General features: G+C 35.8%; 1 protein-coding gene across 15 annotated transcripts in view; it reads right to left on the bottom strand.

Annotated features, from left to right (window-relative positions):
• Positions 1 to 18,432, bottom strand: part of PCNX1 (pecanex 1) — a 163,629-nt gene that overhangs the window by 111,478 nt on the left and 33,719 nt on the right. For 13 of the 15 annotated variants that reach the window (XM_072839123.1, XM_072839131.1, XM_072839125.1 and 10 more), the window contains exons 3-5: positions 8,042 to 8,147; positions 1,064 to 1,109; positions 139 to 228 (exon numbers count right to left, since the gene is read on the bottom strand). In XM_072839123.1, coding sequence (XP_072695224.1) covers positions 139 to 228; positions 1,064 to 1,109; positions 8,042 to 8,147 — 242 coding nt within the window. Of the gene's footprint in view, positions 1 to 138; positions 229 to 1,063; positions 1,110 to 8,041; positions 8,148 to 10,527; positions 10,559 to 12,114; positions 12,226 to 18,432 lie in introns of those variants that run through there. The other 2 variants (XM_072839135.1, XM_072839136.1) reach the window with 2 other exon arrangements.

The raw sequence follows: 18,432 nt of genomic DNA, 5'->3' as shown, positions 1-18,432 counted from the left end.
TGTTAATTTATTTTAATATTTCTTAAAAATATCATATTGAATTATTATAAACTTCTGCCAAAATGTGAGTGGCATATTCTATGAACTTATCCTGGCCACTACAATATATAACATCAGTGTGAAGTATAATGTTCTTACCTTGTTCTTCACTTCCTTCCTTACAAAGACTAGAGCTCTGACCCAGACTTAAACTGATATCATCAGAAGTCTTAGCGGTGTCTGTATCTCCTACAAAGTTAAGAGAAACACGTAAAAGCATTACATTAAAAGTAAAGGCTGCAGAGTGTGGCATAACAAGAAAGGATAGCAACTGCTCTAGCATACTATATACTATATTACCACATGATGCCTACTAGAGTAGTTTTTGTATACCATGGGTTATAATAATGGATGATGCACTGAACTAATAGGAAGCATCATGGACAATCAGACCACATCTTTATTCTCACAGCACTATAAACCAAATAATAAAGAAAGCTTCATACTGTTAGCTAATAAAACTTTCTTTAAAAAGACATACTTTAAAAAAAAAGACGCACTTTTTAAAAAGAAACAAATTATGTAATAATAACTTGCAGCAATATAAATTTCCTTCCCAGGGAAAATTATAAAAATTCCCCTAAAAAAGTATATGGTAAAAAAATTCATCTGAAATAGATGTATGTAAAAGGCTATATAAGATTTACAAAAAAACCACTTTCCCTCTTTTTTACTATTCATTTGAACTCCAATTTAAAGGTTTCACATTAAATTACTCAGTTATATGCAAACCTCACCAAAACCCATCAAAGTATTTTCCTTCAAGGCAAGAAAGTTTCTTATGAATTAAAACTTATAATTCATGCAATGTAATGCAAATGTTCAAATACATTTGTGAAATCCGGATGATGAAAAGAGAACCCAAATTTAAATCAAGTAACTCTTAGTGTAAGATACATATTACATCTACAAAATAATTTCAAGAATGATTTTTAATTACATGTGAACATATAGTACTCAGTTATCTTTATTACATCCAAAAATGAAATGGAAAGTCACAGGCAACTTTCAACTTAATGTCTACCTTTAATAGTTGCTGCTGTTCCAAGACGAGAGGAACCAGATCCAATCTGAAAATAAGATAACAAGTAAAATAAATTAAAATGCTATGTCATTATCAACATAAACTAGCAAGATTATCAAGCAAAACTATCATATTATCAAAACATGCTATCAGTCACTTGTACCAGTATTAAAAGACACCCGCTGGGCATGTTGTATCAGAGCTGCCTAACCTGTTTGTTGTCGCACATTCTGCATATACATTACGATGTGCATGAATGATGGCACTGAATCCCTCTGCATGCTTAGAATTGATGGGGAGCCCACAGAGCAAGATGCCGCCAACATCAAGCAATACATGCCATACAATTACTATCACTTTTTATATTGTGTTGTGACATGTTCATATTATAAATAAAAGCAGGGACACCTGGGTGGCTCAGTGGTTTTGAGCATCTGCCTTTGGCCCAGGGTGTGATCCTGGAGTCCCAGGATCGAGTCCCACATCAGGCTCCCTTGCATGGAGCCTGCTTCTCTCTCTGCCTGTGTCTCTGCCTCTCTCTGTGCGTCTCTCATGAATAAATACATAAAATCTTAAAAAAAAAAAGCAAAACTAGGTGTTGAGTCTACCTGAAACAAATTTAGACTTATCAGGGCACATAAAAAAAAGGTTTGGGACAAAACATTAACATAAACATATGTTACAAAAAACAACCTAACTCTTGCTGTCAAACCGTTGGTGTATCAATATACACTTTCCTGACTTCTAGACAAAAAGTACTTCTTTGCAGACTACTATAACATATATATAAAAATTTAAAAACTAAAGGATTCACAAAAAATGATTGGCACTAACTATAAAAAGAAAACTAAAATCTGTTGAGTTTTTAATGCTTATATTCCCAGATGATATAACACCTCCCTAAAATCTCAGCCATCATTCGCTATACTACCATAAAAATCATATAAATACCACGATTCCACAAACACATTAAGGAAACCAAACATAACATGATAGTTACTAAATCCACAAATCTTACTAACTTTCTAGAACCTGTTTTCAAGGGATTTAAGAACACAGTCAAGCAAAGTTAATATTTTATAATACAATTAAGAGTACTCATATAATATTTTGTATTTTACCAAATCTTTCCTTCCTTTAAGATTTTATTTTTAAGTTATCTCTACATCCAACTAGGGCTCAAACTCACAACCCCGAGATCAAAGAACTGCATGTTCTACTGACTAAGCCAAGTAGGTACCCCCCCAAATCTTTCCTTTTACTGATTCAACTGATAGAGGAATATAAAGTAAGAAATTTGCTCAAAATATAAGTTAATACTGAGTTTGAAGGGGCATGAGAGACTTTCTTGATCTGGACAGCAATTAAAGGGTGTATATATATGCAAAAACCCACTGTGCTATACACTTAAGTAGTACATACTATGCTATATAATGGTTCTATGTCAGTGAAAAGGTGAGTAAAAAATAAGCATATACAAACAAGCTAGAACTACTACATTTTGATGCAGCCAAAAAAATAATAAGCTTTGCAACATTTTTTGAACTATTAAGCTTGATGATCCTGATTTTTCCTAATTCCTGCTTTCAATTAGCTATAAAAGGCACTGCAACTAGACAGAAAAAAGTCAAAAAGCATTTTACTACAAAATAAAGTTTCATTCTCATCACACCTGCTAAACAAGCTATAGAACATATGTTATTTTTCAGCTAGAATAATATACATAACTTCCTAGACAAAAAAAAAAAAAAAAAAGTAAGCAAACAAGCAAACAAAAAACCCCTAACTTTATATGCACATCTTTCTGGAAATTTAAGCTTAAGAAACAACTTTTGAATATGGGTATAGTAGTTATCTTGTCTGCCACTGCAAAGTGTTCCCTTTTCTTTCCTTAACAAAGTTCCCACTTTGTTCAGATGTTGGGTTATCTTTTGATCAATGAGAAGTGGCCCAGTCCCCGGTCTAGATATGTGTTCTGGTTCTGGTCAATGAACATGTGTGAAGAGTCTGCTGGAGGGCTCCAGGGAAAGATCTTTGCATGTCTGAGAAGACGACAATCAAGGACAACTCTGCCCACACTGTTGCCTGCTTCTGATCTTTCAACAGGGTCATTCATGACTGAAGCTACTGTGCTCATCCCGCAATCCTTTTTTTCTTTTTCTTTTTTTTTTTTATTGGAGTTCAATTTGCCAACATTCGGCACAACACCCAGTGCTCATCCCGCCAAGTGCCCCCCTCAGAAATCAGTGGCATTTCTATACACTGAGACTGAAGCAAGAGAAATTAAGGAGTCAATCCCATTTACAATTGCACCCAAAAGCATAAGATACCTAGGAATAAACCTAACCAAAGAGGTAAAGGATCTATACCTTAAAAACTACAGAACACTTCTGAAAGAAATTGAGGAAGACACAAAGAGATGGAAAAATATTCCATGTTCATCCTGCAATCCTGAGGGAAAAGCTGATCCAAGCTCTAACATGAATTGAGATGCTGAACAAATGCCACACATCCACCTCCAGAGTTGGAGGACAAACATAAACTCTTATTTCTTTAAGTCACTTAATTATAGTTGAGTTCTATTACTTGCTGACAAAAGCCTTTGTAATGGATACAATGGGTGGTTATATTTTACTTTTCATGCTTTTCTGTATTATTAAATTTATGCCCCTTTCATATAAAGGAGTCGGGACTATTTACATATGAAACAGAAGACTCAGGGCAGCCCTGGTGGCGGTGGCACAGCAGTTTGGCGCCACCTGCAGCCTGGGGTGTGATCCTGGAGACCAGGGATATGGAGTCCCACTTCGGGCTCCCTGCATGGAGCCTGCTTCTCCCTCTCCCTCTGCCTTTGTGTCTATGAATAAATAAATAAAATCTTAAAAAAAAATGAAACAGAGGACTCAGAATACGAACTAGAGTACATCCAAATAGAAGAATGCATTTGCAAAAATGTCACTGCAGAAAAACACCAAGTGACATTAACACTCATGATATATTCAACAAAGAAAATCAAATTCCAAACAGCATGCACACTATAATCCCAACTTTTTTAAAAATGGTTTTTTATTATGACATTATGGATTATTTTTTTTCTTCTGTTTCCTTTCCCTCACTAGCTATTTTTCTAAAAATGAACAGATTTAGAAAAGGAAAATTTTAAGAAAAAAAAAAGTGGTCTGTACAAACCAAAAATGGTTTGGTTGTTTCTTCTCCTTGGTAAGTGCCATAGGAAAGGTCAGAAAGGCTTATAGGTGTCAGAGAAGAAAAATTTCTTCCAACTAAAGAACAATCAGGCAAGGCTACCTCCTCCATGAAGGCTTTGCCCCTCCTCTGGCTGGAAACAATTATTTTCACCTCTAAAATCATTAACCCCTTTTCTGTACAATTCCTATGCCAATGATTACTTTGCATCTTAGATTTATAGTTCCCTGGTAGCATATATCATGTTTATGACTTTGGTCACTTATAGCACATCTACCCTGACATTGTAAACTCTCTGAGGCTAAGACCCACTCCCCATTAAATTGACTTGAAAACTATCGGGCACTGAAATGTTAGAGGGAAGACAAGTGACAAAAAGAAAGAGAGGGAGGTACAGGACAAAAAAAAAACAAGGAAAAAGAAAGGGAAAGGAAATAGAGAGTGGAAGATGGAAGGGAGAAGAGAAAAGGTGGCAAGAAGGAAAGAATGACCACAACGATTAAGACATAGTCACCATGCTCAAGTTCATTATCTAGTATAGAAAACACTTACATAAAAAAAAAAGAAAAAAGAAAACACTTACATAAACAATTATGATACTGTGTAACAAATGCTATATGATAAAATATGGACAAGAAACACAGTATGTCTACTGGTAATATCTCCACCAATATACAGAAAGGCTGACTCTACTTCTTCACTCCAACTACCCTAAAGGGGAACAGTAATTATGTCAATCATTTATTTTGTTATAAACAGGATAAAACTGAAATACCAAAATCCAAGTAGCATAGTAACTTTCAATATTTGCCCATTTTTATCCAAGAGTTAATATTTTAAGGAAAACCAAATTAGGTATGCTGCGCATTTATGTGCAGGCAAGCTTTAATAACACTGAAGATGGGAGTCCCTCCCTAAAACAAGTAGGGCAAGTTCCAAAAGACACAATGCTATGGTCGAGTTATTGAAGATGGCTGGTTACTGCTATACCCTTTCAGCTGTCCTACTGAAAAAAAGGTGGGGGGGGGGGCAGGGGGGAGTAGTTTGGCTCTCCAAAAGATTGTGGGAAAAACATAGGCTTAATTCCCTTGGTAATCTGACATTGCCAACATCTGTCAGTATGGACAAAGGCCAGGGTTAATTAAGCATACAAAATATGCAGCCATATCTAAAGATTAAGCCATTTCATTCACTTCATAAAGAGAATGAGAAAGCAAGGCCAACCAAAAGAGGATCAAGGATAATAACACTTCTCTTTAAACTAGTATTGTGAAAATTAAAAATTTAAAGGTATGGATCTAATTAAAATGTCACAACCTTTTGCAATAATGTTCCTTTTTTATTTTATTTATTTTTGAGAGAGAGAGAAAAAATACATACATGAGCACAGGGGAGGGGCACAGGAAAAGGGAGAGAGAATCCAGAGCACTAGGCTTAATCTCACAACCCTGAGATCATGACCTGAGCTGAAATGAAGAGACTGACACTTAACAACTGAGCCACCCAGGTGTCCCATTGCTGTTGTTGCTGTTGTTTTTAACTCCAACATTTCCCATGTTTGTTACGGAAAGAACACAAATTTAAGGACCTATTTAATCTATACCACACTTAATCACAACTGAAACTGCTACCAAAAATTCATCCCCTTGGAAATTTGAATCATGAAACACAATTCAAACAGAGGCAAGTCTTCTATCAAAATATATTAGGAAACAAGACCCTATTCAAGATTTTGATTCACAGAACATGGTGTTTTCCCTAGTACTCTTCTGAGACAGCATAGGGCAAAACAATGTGGAACAGTAGTGCTGTGGGGCAGTCAGGGTAATTAGGTCTGCTTCTTAATCACTGGTTAAATGAAGAGCCAGGTCTGATTCTACCTCTAAAGTTATATTATCTCTATAGATAAAGACAATTAGCACCCATTCACTGAAAGTCAACTATGCACAAGGCAGTCTATTAAGGCCATGGAAGAAAGAGGAAAACTTATTCTGCAGAGGCTTACAGACTGCCACATATGATCACACAAAAACCAAGTACAAAATAAATACATAAGAGATGCCTGGGTGGCTTGGCGGTGTCTGCCTTTGGCTCGGGGTGTGATCCCAGGTCCAGGGAGGAATCCCACATCGGGCTCCCTGCGAAGAGCCTGCTTCTCCCTCTTCATCTCTCTGCCTCTCTCTCTGTGTCTCTCATGAATAAATAAATAATACTTTAAAATAAATATATACATACATACACACATACATACATATGCACTCCATCTGCAACAGAAAAGAGGCAATACCACAGGTCTCTGAAAATCTTGAGAAACAGGATGGTTATAACAAAAGTTAGAGTTAGGCCAGAAAATTTTAAAAATGAAGTCTCTGATTCAGAAAGGAGGAAGAATCATTTCAACTCACAAGCAGTGCAGGAGAACAGTAGAAAGACTGCAGTGAAAATCAAGAAGCGGAGGTCTAGACCCTGATAAAAATCAGCGGTTTCCTCTTCTATATAATGTAAGGGCTGACAGAGGAACCCAATACAACCCAAAGTTATCTAAAGTTCCACTATGACAAGAGCTCTCAGCATCTGGCTAGGCTTCTATAACGTTACTCCAGCTATCAGACTTTGCTGAGAAGGCAAGCAAGCATAAGTGGGACTTTGATTTGTGTGGGAGAGGCTCTGGATGAGAGAAAGAAATGCAGCAGTGAAGGCCCAGCTGGGGTTAGACAGAATGACAGTACAGCAGGTGTCAGCCAAGTTTTGAGAACATATTTTCAGAGTTACTATTTTAAGTTAAAAGTTATAGGGGTGCCTGGGTGGCTCAGTCGGTTAAGCGTCTGCCTTGGGCTTAGGTGACAATCCCAGGGTCCTGGGATGGAGCCTGGCTTCAGGCTCCCTGCTCAGCGGGAGGGTCTGCTTCTTCCTCTTCCTCTCCCTCTTCCCTTCTCCTCACCCAGCTTGTTCTCCCTCTCTAATAAATAACTAAAATCTTAAAAAATAAAAATAAAAAGTTAAAAGTCACAGAACAGAAAGACATTAAAATTGGCAAAAACAGTTCTGTGTTCTATATCTAGCTCTACCATGAACACCTTGAAGAGCATGATTTTGAGGAAGTTTTATGATATATAATTAACATATATTAGTTTCAGGTGTACAATGCACTGACTCAACAATTCTATAAATTACTTAGTGCCCAACCCAATAAGTGTAGATTTTGAAGAAGTTACTTTTTTTTTTGCCATGCTTAAGCTAGGAATAGCCCCAGACACCTACCCCCTCTAACACCAAAAATGTGAAGGTAAATAAGACAGTGAAAGTTAGGACCTAATTTTCCCAAGGGCATTCACCACAACTGTTGTGATCAAAAGTACCCTGGGCAATGAGCACATAATGTGTGCGTAGCAAAAATGTACTTAATGTGAAAATTCAGTTAAAAATAAGAATACCAGGGCAGCCTGGGTGGCTCAGCAGTTTAAACGCCTGCCTTCAGCCAAGGGCATGATCCTGGTGTCCCGGCATCGAGTCCCACATTGGGCTCCCTGCATGGAGCCTGCTTCTCCCTCTGCCTGTGTCTCTGCCTCTCTCTCTCTCTCTCTCTCTCTATCATGAATAAATAAATAAAATATTTGAAAAAAAATAAGAATACTAGCAAAAGATATTATTAATAAACAATCAAAAACTTATTAATCAGCATGATTACCCCAAACACCAACTATTACAGACAGAATTACTTGAGACCACCATCAGGAGGAGGGAAAAAGACAAAACAAAATTACAGGTTCCTACCTGGTTGCTTGGATCTAGGCCAGCATAAGAATTTCTTGAACTGCAACCAACTGGGGGTGTGGCCTCTCGAATGAACTCAGACATTTCAATCCCTCCACCAGGATCACTGTGGAAAAAAATGAGAACAAGAGAGTAATTGTCATTATTCTGCCACCAATGTTTTTTTGTTTATTAATTTTAAATTATAATACCTTTCTCTATAAAACTAAAAGGTTCTAATTTCTATAGAGCAAATAGCAATTAAAAAGATCATTATTCATGTGTAAGTCTTATAATCTATTTTATAACCACATCACTACTTGAAAATATTTAAAAGTCTCCCAAACGCTCTACACTCAATCCAACATTAGAAACTAGCCTTAATTACAATTATAGATGCTAAATATAGCACATCTTTTATGACATGTGCCATAAAACCACTCTAGCAAAGACATGATTTGCCTTTTGTTTCCCAAGAGCAAAGAGAAATTGGCCATGGCAAACACAGAAAGCAATCAGATCTTCCACTGCCAACTCTCCAAGAGCACAGGCTGACCGAGCCGCAGGACACTATGATGGACATTCAGGACAACAGTCCACCTTGTCAAGCTAATTACACCTGTATTTCTTATGTTAATAGCATTTAACTAGGATACTAACTTGTTTTACAAAAATAGAAAGCTAAGATTTTAGATTTGTAATGAGTTAGATAGAAAGGCTTAAGTTTCAAAAACAAAATGATGTAGTAAAACAGGCATTAGAAAGACAAGAGAGAAGTGTACTAAGTTCAAAGAAGTGAGGAAGTCTACAAAGAGTACTTAAAAATAAGAGGATCTACCCCGTGTCCAGGTACCTAGCACAGGTGACCCAGTGAGGAGGTTTAAAGACTCTCTGGGGTTACCCATCAGCCTCGGATCAATGTGGCCCAGCCCATTGGGAGTCCCTTCTCCCCCAGACTCTACTGCCCACCCTCCCACAGCCAGGTTGTCACACCACAGACCTCGAAGCCGTGGAAAGAAAAAAAAAATAAAGATAAGAGGATCCTAAAATTAGAGGAAAATATCACAGACATTTCAAAAAACTTATAGAAAGTTTTATAATAAGCTTCCTTAGGAACATAACTTTTACAACAACCCAGGCCTAAAAGTTACCATTGTCCTATTTTTACCTAAAGATTTTTACTCATTCTACCTGGTTTATAGAGAGAAAGTACTTGGTAACTATTAAGTTACTATTATCAAAGATAAAAGTTCTAGTATACAGGCTAGAATTAGAGCAGATATAAACTATCCTGCCATCCAGCCTCTAGTTCAATCATCTGGTTAACACCACCACTAAAAAGCAATCCAAAATTCTTCTGTTGAGCCACCTCATACTAAACTCCCTTATGGTTTTGGGTAATGTTGACCATATGGTCAGGTTCAGGGGTGAGCACCACTGGCCAAAGCCAATTAGCATGTGCCATTCTTTCCGTCACAAAACTTAGTTCTAGAACAAGCACAAGACCCAACTCAGGCTAGTATGAATCAGGTCAGGAGTGGTCTACTGTTGAAAGGATATTTCTCTGTATCTGCTAGTCTAAATACCGAGAAGATTTAAGGCCTGGTGCTGCTGTAGGCATTTTACAACCATAAGGGGGGACTGTCTAAGAAGTCAACTGAAAACGAAGGAGCCCAGCCTGGTCAAGGGAAGCTGGATCATGAAGTAACTGAAACCGCATGTTGCCAATTTGAAGACATCCCTCACACACAGACTTTTCAGTAGTGTGTGCCATAAATTCCCAAAGCCTATTTCAATAACATATTCTGACAGCTGCAATCAAAAACTATAGGCAGGGGACACCTAGGTTGCTCAGTGGTTGAGCAACCTTGCTCAGGTTGAGCAAGCCAACCTACCTTTGGCCCAGGTTGTGATCCCGGGGTCCTGGGATTGAGTCCCGCATCAGGCTCCTTGCAGGGAGCCTGCTTCTCCCTCTGCCTATGTCTCTGCCTCTCTCTCTGTGTGTCTCTTGTGAATAAATAAAATCTTAAACACACACACACACACACACACACACACAAAAAAAAAAAAAACCCTATGGGCAGAAAAGAATTTGCTTACAAATAAACCTTCCATTTAATAAATATTTATCACTACAGCTGTTTGAATTCTAGTGACTTATTATTAATGGTCTCCTATTATGTCCCTATTTAATTCATGGGTTTTAAACTCTAGGCCACTGACTGCAGTTAGCTAATTTATGTTCAATAAAAAAAAATTAGCTTCCTAACTTGCTATCCATTTATACAAATAAAATATACTGCGACTCAGTTACAAATTTGATAGCAATTCAGTGCACAAATATCCATGTGTGAAAAAAGTGAAACATGTTCAAGTGTGTTAGCTGTTTGGTGTTAACTCATATGGATATGTAGGCCAGAATGAGAAATCTTTTTCTAATCTGGCAAAATCTTGAGTATGTATGTATAGACAGCTATCACCACACTGAATGAGTGGTGAGTACTAACCAGCAACATCAGTGTTGTCTCCACTCTTCTCCAGAATGCATTCTCTAAGTCAGAGTCCACGGAAATCAGAAGATGAAGAGCAACGTGAAGGTTAAGGAATAAAATATTCAAGCCCAGAGAAAGGATAAAGAGGCCCCCTCTTCCCTAATTTATATACATCAACTTTATTGGTATATAATTCATGTATTATCCAATTTATCCATTTAAACTTGGCAAATCAACAGTTTTTAATATATTTATAAAGTCATGCAACCCTCACCATAGTTAATTTTAGAAATTTTTATCACCTCCATAACAAACCCCTTTAGCTATTACCCCCTAGCCATCCCATCCACCCTCAGCTGTAAGTAGCCAGAAATCTGTTTTCTGTCTTTATAGATATTCCTGTTTTGCATGTTTCATATAAATGGAATCATAGTATGTGTAGTCTTTGTGAATGGCTTCTTGCACTTAGCCTAATGTTTTCAAGGTTGATACATGTTGTAACAACTATCAGTACTTCATATTTTGTTATAGCCAAATAATACTGTACTGCATGGACAGAACACATTTTGTCTATTCATCAGCTAATAGACAATATTGCCTAGCTATAGACATCACTTCTGATAGCAAGTACAAAGGATTATAATCTGAAGGTAAAGTTATTATAATTAACAAATAAAAGCAAATATTTACTAAGTACTGAATACATTCTAGTCATAGGGGCATGTGCTTTATTTGCATTTTCTCATGAAATATTCTCCTAAAATCTAAGAAATAAATATTATTAACCTCATTTTACAAATGAAAAAGCTGAAACCAAAAGGTGTAAAAATCTAAGGTCTCAAAGGAGTGAACAACATAAACTGGGTCATTGGTAAATGGAGTTCAAGTGGGAAGGAAGGATACAAATATTTACACAGTAGCCTACAATCTGTTATATCTTTTTTCCCCCATACACACATCTTAATGTAGGTACTTATGGCCAGTGAGAACTGAGACAAGATTTGAACACCTTGACTGTACAGCTCTAAAGTACACTCCAAAACACCAATACCTATCTTTCAAAAAAGTTGGCATTCAAGTTTTCTTTCCATTTCAGAACTGAAAATAAATGCCATTGTCTAAAACAGGGTTTCTTATCCTCAGCACTACTGACATTTGGGGCCACTTCATTCCTGACTGTGGGGGACTATCTTGTGCATTGTAGGATGGTTAGCAGCATTTCTGACATGTACCCACTAAATGCCAGCCGCACTTCCCCTGGTTGTGATAAAAATGTCTCCAATTATTGCCAAATGTCTCCTTGTGGGGAAAATCACCCCCAGCTGAGAAACAGTGATCCAGAACTAGAGCCCAGTGGCCAACACTGAGTGGGAAGGAGATATTAGAGCAAAAAAGGATGAATGAAAAAATGGACAGTTCCTTTTATAACAAAATCATCCTCTAGCAAAATTACTATCCCTCTCTTCTCTATGAATTCAGAAGCAGAACTTTTAGCCAGCTGTCACTGCCCTAAATATAGCTAAACACACAAAATGGCTGAGTAAGAGTTTTCTTTATTAGCAAGACTTGCAGATTTTTGGCAATGGCAATTTCAGCACATACCTGGAAAGTATAGTAGTTTACAATTCTCACAGAAGCAAAGTGGTCTACTGCAGTAAGCAATACACCAAATTCAGGGAATCTCTACCTTTATGCCTTAATTTCCCCATCTGTTAAAAAAAAAAAATACCAGGTACACGAAGAGGCAGAAAAGCAGAAGGGGTCTAATCTGAATTATAAAGGACACTTCACAAACTAATTTGTTGATTAGTATCATTAACTGCTCAGGCTTTAATCAGAAACTTCACAGTACCATTACAGTACTAAATTTACAAATCTAATCTAGATCACTATGATGTTCATAAAAGTATAAATAGGTAAAAACAAAGTCTTTAAACAAATCCTCTTCAAAAAATTCAGCCTAAAATTTACCCACATATAGCTTAAATGGGTCTTAATTCACAATATCCCAAGCATTACCGCCATGAGAAACAGAAAATATGGTCTCCAAAATACTTGTATTCAAATTCTAAAATCCAATGTGTTCATTTCCTCTTCTGAAATATTAGAAATGTAACACAGACATAAATGACTTTTACTCTCTCTAAGAAACAGATTTAATAGGGATTTTTGAACTGCTGTACCAGAACCAATGAAAACCATAAGGCTCAAGTAGCTCTAATACAATCATTCATGCAACAAACGGACAACCACATTGTACCAAGTACAGTGACAGGCTCTGAGAATAAGTATTTTCTTGTTCACTTCTCCTCAGAACAGAATGTGAGTCCCAAATGGGAGGGTGGGGGAAAACAGATATCAAGAACAAAAATCTACAACAAAGATTTCATTTAATGGTGAAACTTCAAAACACTTTCATATTAGAAAAAGACAAAGATGTAAGCCAATACTATTTTATTTTAACCATGTGCTAGAAATCATAGCCCATGAAAGTTAAACAAGTATAGAGGCTAAGGAAGAAATAAAACCATCATCATTTATAGAAAATCAAGGAAAAAAATAAATTGTTATATTTAAAGGGGGAAAAAAATCCAAAAGGGTAATTTAAAAAAATTTCTGTAATAGAAAAGCTATAAAATAATTTGGCAAATTTAACAAAAGCTATGCAAGACTTTAATGAAGAAATGATAAATCTTTACTGAAGGATATTAAAGAAGGCTAAATAAATGGGAGAGATTCAATATTATAAAGATCTCATGGGCAGCCCTGGTGGCGCAGCGGTTTGGCGCCGCCTGCAGCCTGGGGTGTGATCCTGGAGACCAAGGATCGAGTCCCACATCAGGCTCCCTTGCATGGAGCCTGCTCTCCCTCTGCCTGTGTCTCTGACTCTCTCTCTGTGTCTATAAACAAACAAACAAACAAACAAACAAATAAATAAAGATCTCAGTTCTCACAGAGGAATCTACATATTCAATGTAATTTCAATAAAAATCCTAAGTTCTTGTTACAACAGGCTGTAAGTTTTATATCTAAGAACAAAGAGCCAAGAGTAATAGTCACTCCTGAAAAAGAACAAAGTAGGAGGTCTTCCCACCAGATCCCAAAAGTCATGTATGAAGCTACAGTAACTAGGATAGTATGGTAATGGCCCAGGCACAGACAATCAGATTAACAGAACAGAGAGCCCAGAAACACACCCATTATAGATGGAAATTTACTAATGACAGAATGAGTACTACAGATCACCAAGGAAAAGACAGTCTATTTAATAAATACTGATTAAACCAGTTATTCATAAGAAACTAAAGTCTCAAATCCCTGACACTATAAATTAAAATAATTTGCATTGAAATGAGAAAACTTTTGAAAGAAAATATAAGAGAATATATTTCTGATCTTTGTGTAGGAAATAATTTATTAAATAAGACATAAAAATGCTAATTACCAAAAAATGGTAATTCTTAAATTTAAGAATGTAAGCTAATCATAAAACCCCTTAAGGAAAGCAAAATGGCAAACCACAAACTAGGAGAAAATGTCTGCAATGTATATAACCAATAGAGTAGTAGTATCATGAATATAATTTTAAAATTCCTATTATTCAGTGAGGAAAAAAAAATAAAGAAAAATGAAACAAGACATGAATGGGCACTGGAAAAAAGAGAAAAACTAAATGGACCAAATATGTATGATAAGATTCTCAACCTCATTAGTAATCAGGAAGTTTAACTGAAGTCCCAATGAGACATATTTAACACTTATTTGCATGGCAAAGTTTTAAAGCTTATCAAAATAAAATATTGATGAAGATATGGAACAATAAAGACTTTCACATAATGGTGGGAGTGTAAACTGGTTCAATCATTTGGGCAAATAGGCCGGAATTATCTAATAAAACTGAATGTGAAAATCCCTATGAATCAGTTTATAGTCATTAGATATACACACGTATATCAGGAAACACAGTAATGTTTTCAGAAGACATGGATAAATAAAATTGTAGTCTACTCCTACAGTGGTAGACTATGCAACGTAAATATGAATAAATGATAGCTATAAGCCTATAAAATATAATATTTGGTACAAATAAGCCCCTTGCAGAAAAATACATACAGTATTATTCTCTTCAGGATATCCTACGGCAGATAAAATTAATATACGTTTAGTAATATGAACTAAGACTGTATAACAAGAAAGAAAAGCAAGGGAATTATTAACATAAAATTCAAGATAATGGTCATTCTTGAAGGAAAAAATAGAATGAAATGGGAAAGAAGTGCATAAAGGCTTCTATGATATTTGTATAATATCTCATTTCTTAAGTTTTGTGGTAGGTAATCAAGTAGTCACTTGATTATTATTCTCTAAATTATACTGAATGATTGATAAGCTGTTTTGAAATACATATATTTCACAATAAATTTTTTTTAACTAAAAGAAAATGGAAAAACAATTCAGTAACGAAAGGAATTAAAAGCAATATAATATCCAGAAAAAATAAGAGCTAACAATTACTGAGTGATTACTGTATCAAGAATGGTTTTAGGGGTGTCTGGGTGGCTCAGTTGGTTAAGCATATGACACTTCCTTTTGACTTAGGTCATGATCTCAGGTCTGGGATCAAGCCCTGTCATTGGGCTTTGTGCTCAGCAGGGAGTCTACTTGAGGATTCTCTTTCCCTCTCCCTTTGCCCCTCTGCCCCCGTTAAAAAAAAAAACAGGCAGCCCGGGTGGCTCAGCGGTTTAGTGGTTTAGCGCCGCCTTCGGCCCAGGGCGTGATCCTGGAGACCTGGATCGAGTCCCACACTGAGCTCCCTGCGTGGAGCCTGCTTCTTCCTCTACCTGTGTCTCTGCCTCTCTCTCTCTCTCCGTGTCTCTCATGAATAAATAAAGTCTTCAAAAAAAAATTTTTTTGTAAAAGGGAATGGTCCTAAATGCTTTATAGAAATTATTTCTCATGCTTTGTATTTTATATCATAGGATATAGTACTATTATTTGCCTCATCATTCAGATGAGGCAGCTAAGGCATAAGAAGGCTTAATCTCCCAAGGTCATACAGTCAGGAAGTGATTCAAGGCCTAGCAGATTAAGCAGAGTCTACATTCTGCTTGTTTACCCATAATACAAGGATATGCATTTCCTAATAAAAAATAAACTTAAAAAATACACAGAATCCATTAGAAAAAATATGAAGTTTTATGAGACATAAAAGGCAAGTGAAAAAAATGGATATATACACCATGTTTCTGATGAGACTTCATATTTTAAAGGTCAAGTTCTCTCCATACTGAATACACTTATCAAAGTCTAATGGAATTTTCTAGAGGATGAGCATACAAAGGGGGCATCTCACAAAAAACTATGTACAGTTGACCCTTGAACAACAAGGTTTGAAATAAACAGGTCTACTTATATGTGGATTTTTTTATATTTTACAGGGCTGTACATGTATCTTTTCCTTATGCTTTTCTTAAAAACAATGTCTTTTCTCCAGCTTATTTTAAGAATACAGTACATATATAACACGTATACCATACAAAATACCTGTTAGTTGAGACCTGGGATCGAGTCCCACACTGAGCTCCAGTTCTCAATAAGGCTTCCAGTCAATAGCAGGCTATTAGTAGTTAATTTGGGGGCCAGGGGGAGTTAAAAGTTATACATGGATTTCTTTCTTTCTTTCCTTCTCTTTCCTTCTTTCTCTCTTTCTTTTGATTTTATTTATTTATTTGAGGGTAGCAAGAATGAAGGAACACAAGCAAGGGCAGCAGCAGAGGGAGAGACAGGCTCCTTGAGAGCAGGGAACCCAATGTAGGACTCAATCCCAGGACCCTGGGATCATGACCTGAGTCGAAAGCAGATGTTTAACCCACTGAGCCACCCAGGCACCTCTATACCACAGTTTTCTACCTGCACTGGGAAAAGGGTTTGGTGCCCTTAACCCCCTCGTGGTTCAGGGTCAGTTGTTTACACATGAGAAGAACCAAGATAATACTGAAATAGAAAAATACTGAAAAGGGATTCACAATGCTAAATATTAAGCATATTAGTAAATCATAAAAACAGTATGAAATGAAAAACAAACAAAAAATAACTAAACAAAACACAATATGGTGTAAACAAAAGAGAAAGAGATCAGTGGGGCAGAAAACAAAGCCCAGAAATTGACATAAGTATATATGAGGATGCTACATGTAACCGAAAAGGAAAAGCATTTAAAATTACTGGGGAAAAATGCATTATTCACTGAATAGCATTGGGACTAACCTAAAAACAAAAACAATGTTTTTAGCTTGATTACAATTTAAGAATGAAAAATTACAAAAAATGCTGAAAGTAGACACATGCAAACATTTATTTAATATGAAGGGAATCTTACACAACTTGGTATCAAAGGCAGAACTAATAAACATTCACAAAATAGACCACATAAAAATAAACTGTGGCATATAAATAAATAAAATGCTATAAACTGAGGAAAAGTATTTGACACGAAATATAAAGAATTAATATCCTTCATAAATACCTTCTCCAAATCAATTGCAAAAACCACCTATTTAACTAGTAATCCAAAAACTTAAAAATTAAACAATAAGAGATCAACCACAGTTTTGTCTAAATGCTCAATATTGTCAAAAGTGCAGAAAAAGAAACCCTAAAATTGCTGGTCATGGTAATTAGAAGGTAAAATCTTTGGAACGTGGCAATATATATTGAAAAACTTAAAAATACATGTAGCTTTCTAGTGTTCTGCCTCTGCTAAATTATAATTAAAATTTTGTTTAATTTTATTAAATTAATTAACTGGCTGGCTCAGTTAGTGGAACAAGCAATTCTTGATCATGGGGTTGTGAGTTCAAGTCCCACCACTTGGAATGGTGATTACTTGAATTTTTAAATAAAAAAATTTAAACATCACAGTGATCTAACATATAAATTAAATTTGAAAATAACTGAAGTAAAATCAAGAAAGTTAAATTATGACATACCTACAAAATGGAATACTGCACAGTTATTAAAGATAGTATTGCAGAAAAAAATGCTTTCACTACCTTACATATTTTCTGAATACCTATCAGTGACAGACTCTGTTTTAGATCCTGGGAATAAAATAGTTCATAGGAAAAACAAGACCCCTGCCTTCAAGAAGCTTGTAAATGCAAACAAACAATAAGTAAGACAATTTCAGGTAATGATTAATGCTACAAACAAAATTATTACAGAGGTAAAATATTTGCTCAATGAACAAACATTTGTTTAATGTTAAGGGTGGAGAAAGACATAACTGAAAAGGGATAAACTCGATGCACTGGAAAATAGAAATATTAAGAGATAAGTACCCACTTTTCATATTATACTGAGTGGTTAAAAACATAGGCTCCAGATCAGAGTCCCTGGAATATTTCATCTTTCTCACCCTAGTTTCCACATCTATAAATCAGGAATAAAAACAGCATCCATCTCAAAGAACTGTTGTGAAGACTATTAGACACAACAAGTGTTCATATAGTAACTTTTTTGAAGTTCATATAGTAACTGTTTCTAGTGGCACCTGCCATCTCTATAAAATCACAATAAACTTCTGACTATGAATAAAGTAAATCCTTTGGTCAACAAGAGAAAGGGGATGAAGCCAAGGTAATGAAGGGAAATGTGACTGAGAGGTAGGAAGAATATTCAGCTGAGAGTAAAGAAGGGGACATCTACACCAACTTAAATGCTAAGAGGTAAGTTATGCAAAGATGGAGGGAAGGAACAGCTGTTTCTAAGGTGAGAATATATAATTGAAAAATATTTACATCAGATTAAGTGAAAAATGCAGATTATAAATATCAAGGAAAAATTATCACAATTTGCTTAAGATATAGCCACATTTTACTTATACATATAAATAAAATATAAATGCTAAAATTTATAAGC

This window comes from Canis lupus, chromosome 9 (genome assembly GCF_048164855.1).
Source record: "Canis lupus baileyi chromosome 9, mCanLup2.hap1, whole genome shotgun sequence".
NCBI lineage: Eukaryota > Metazoa > Chordata > Mammalia > Carnivora > Canidae > Canis > Canis lupus.
The sequence above is the reverse complement of the archived record's forward strand: the minus strand, read 5'-3'. Positions and strand labels throughout refer to the sequence as shown.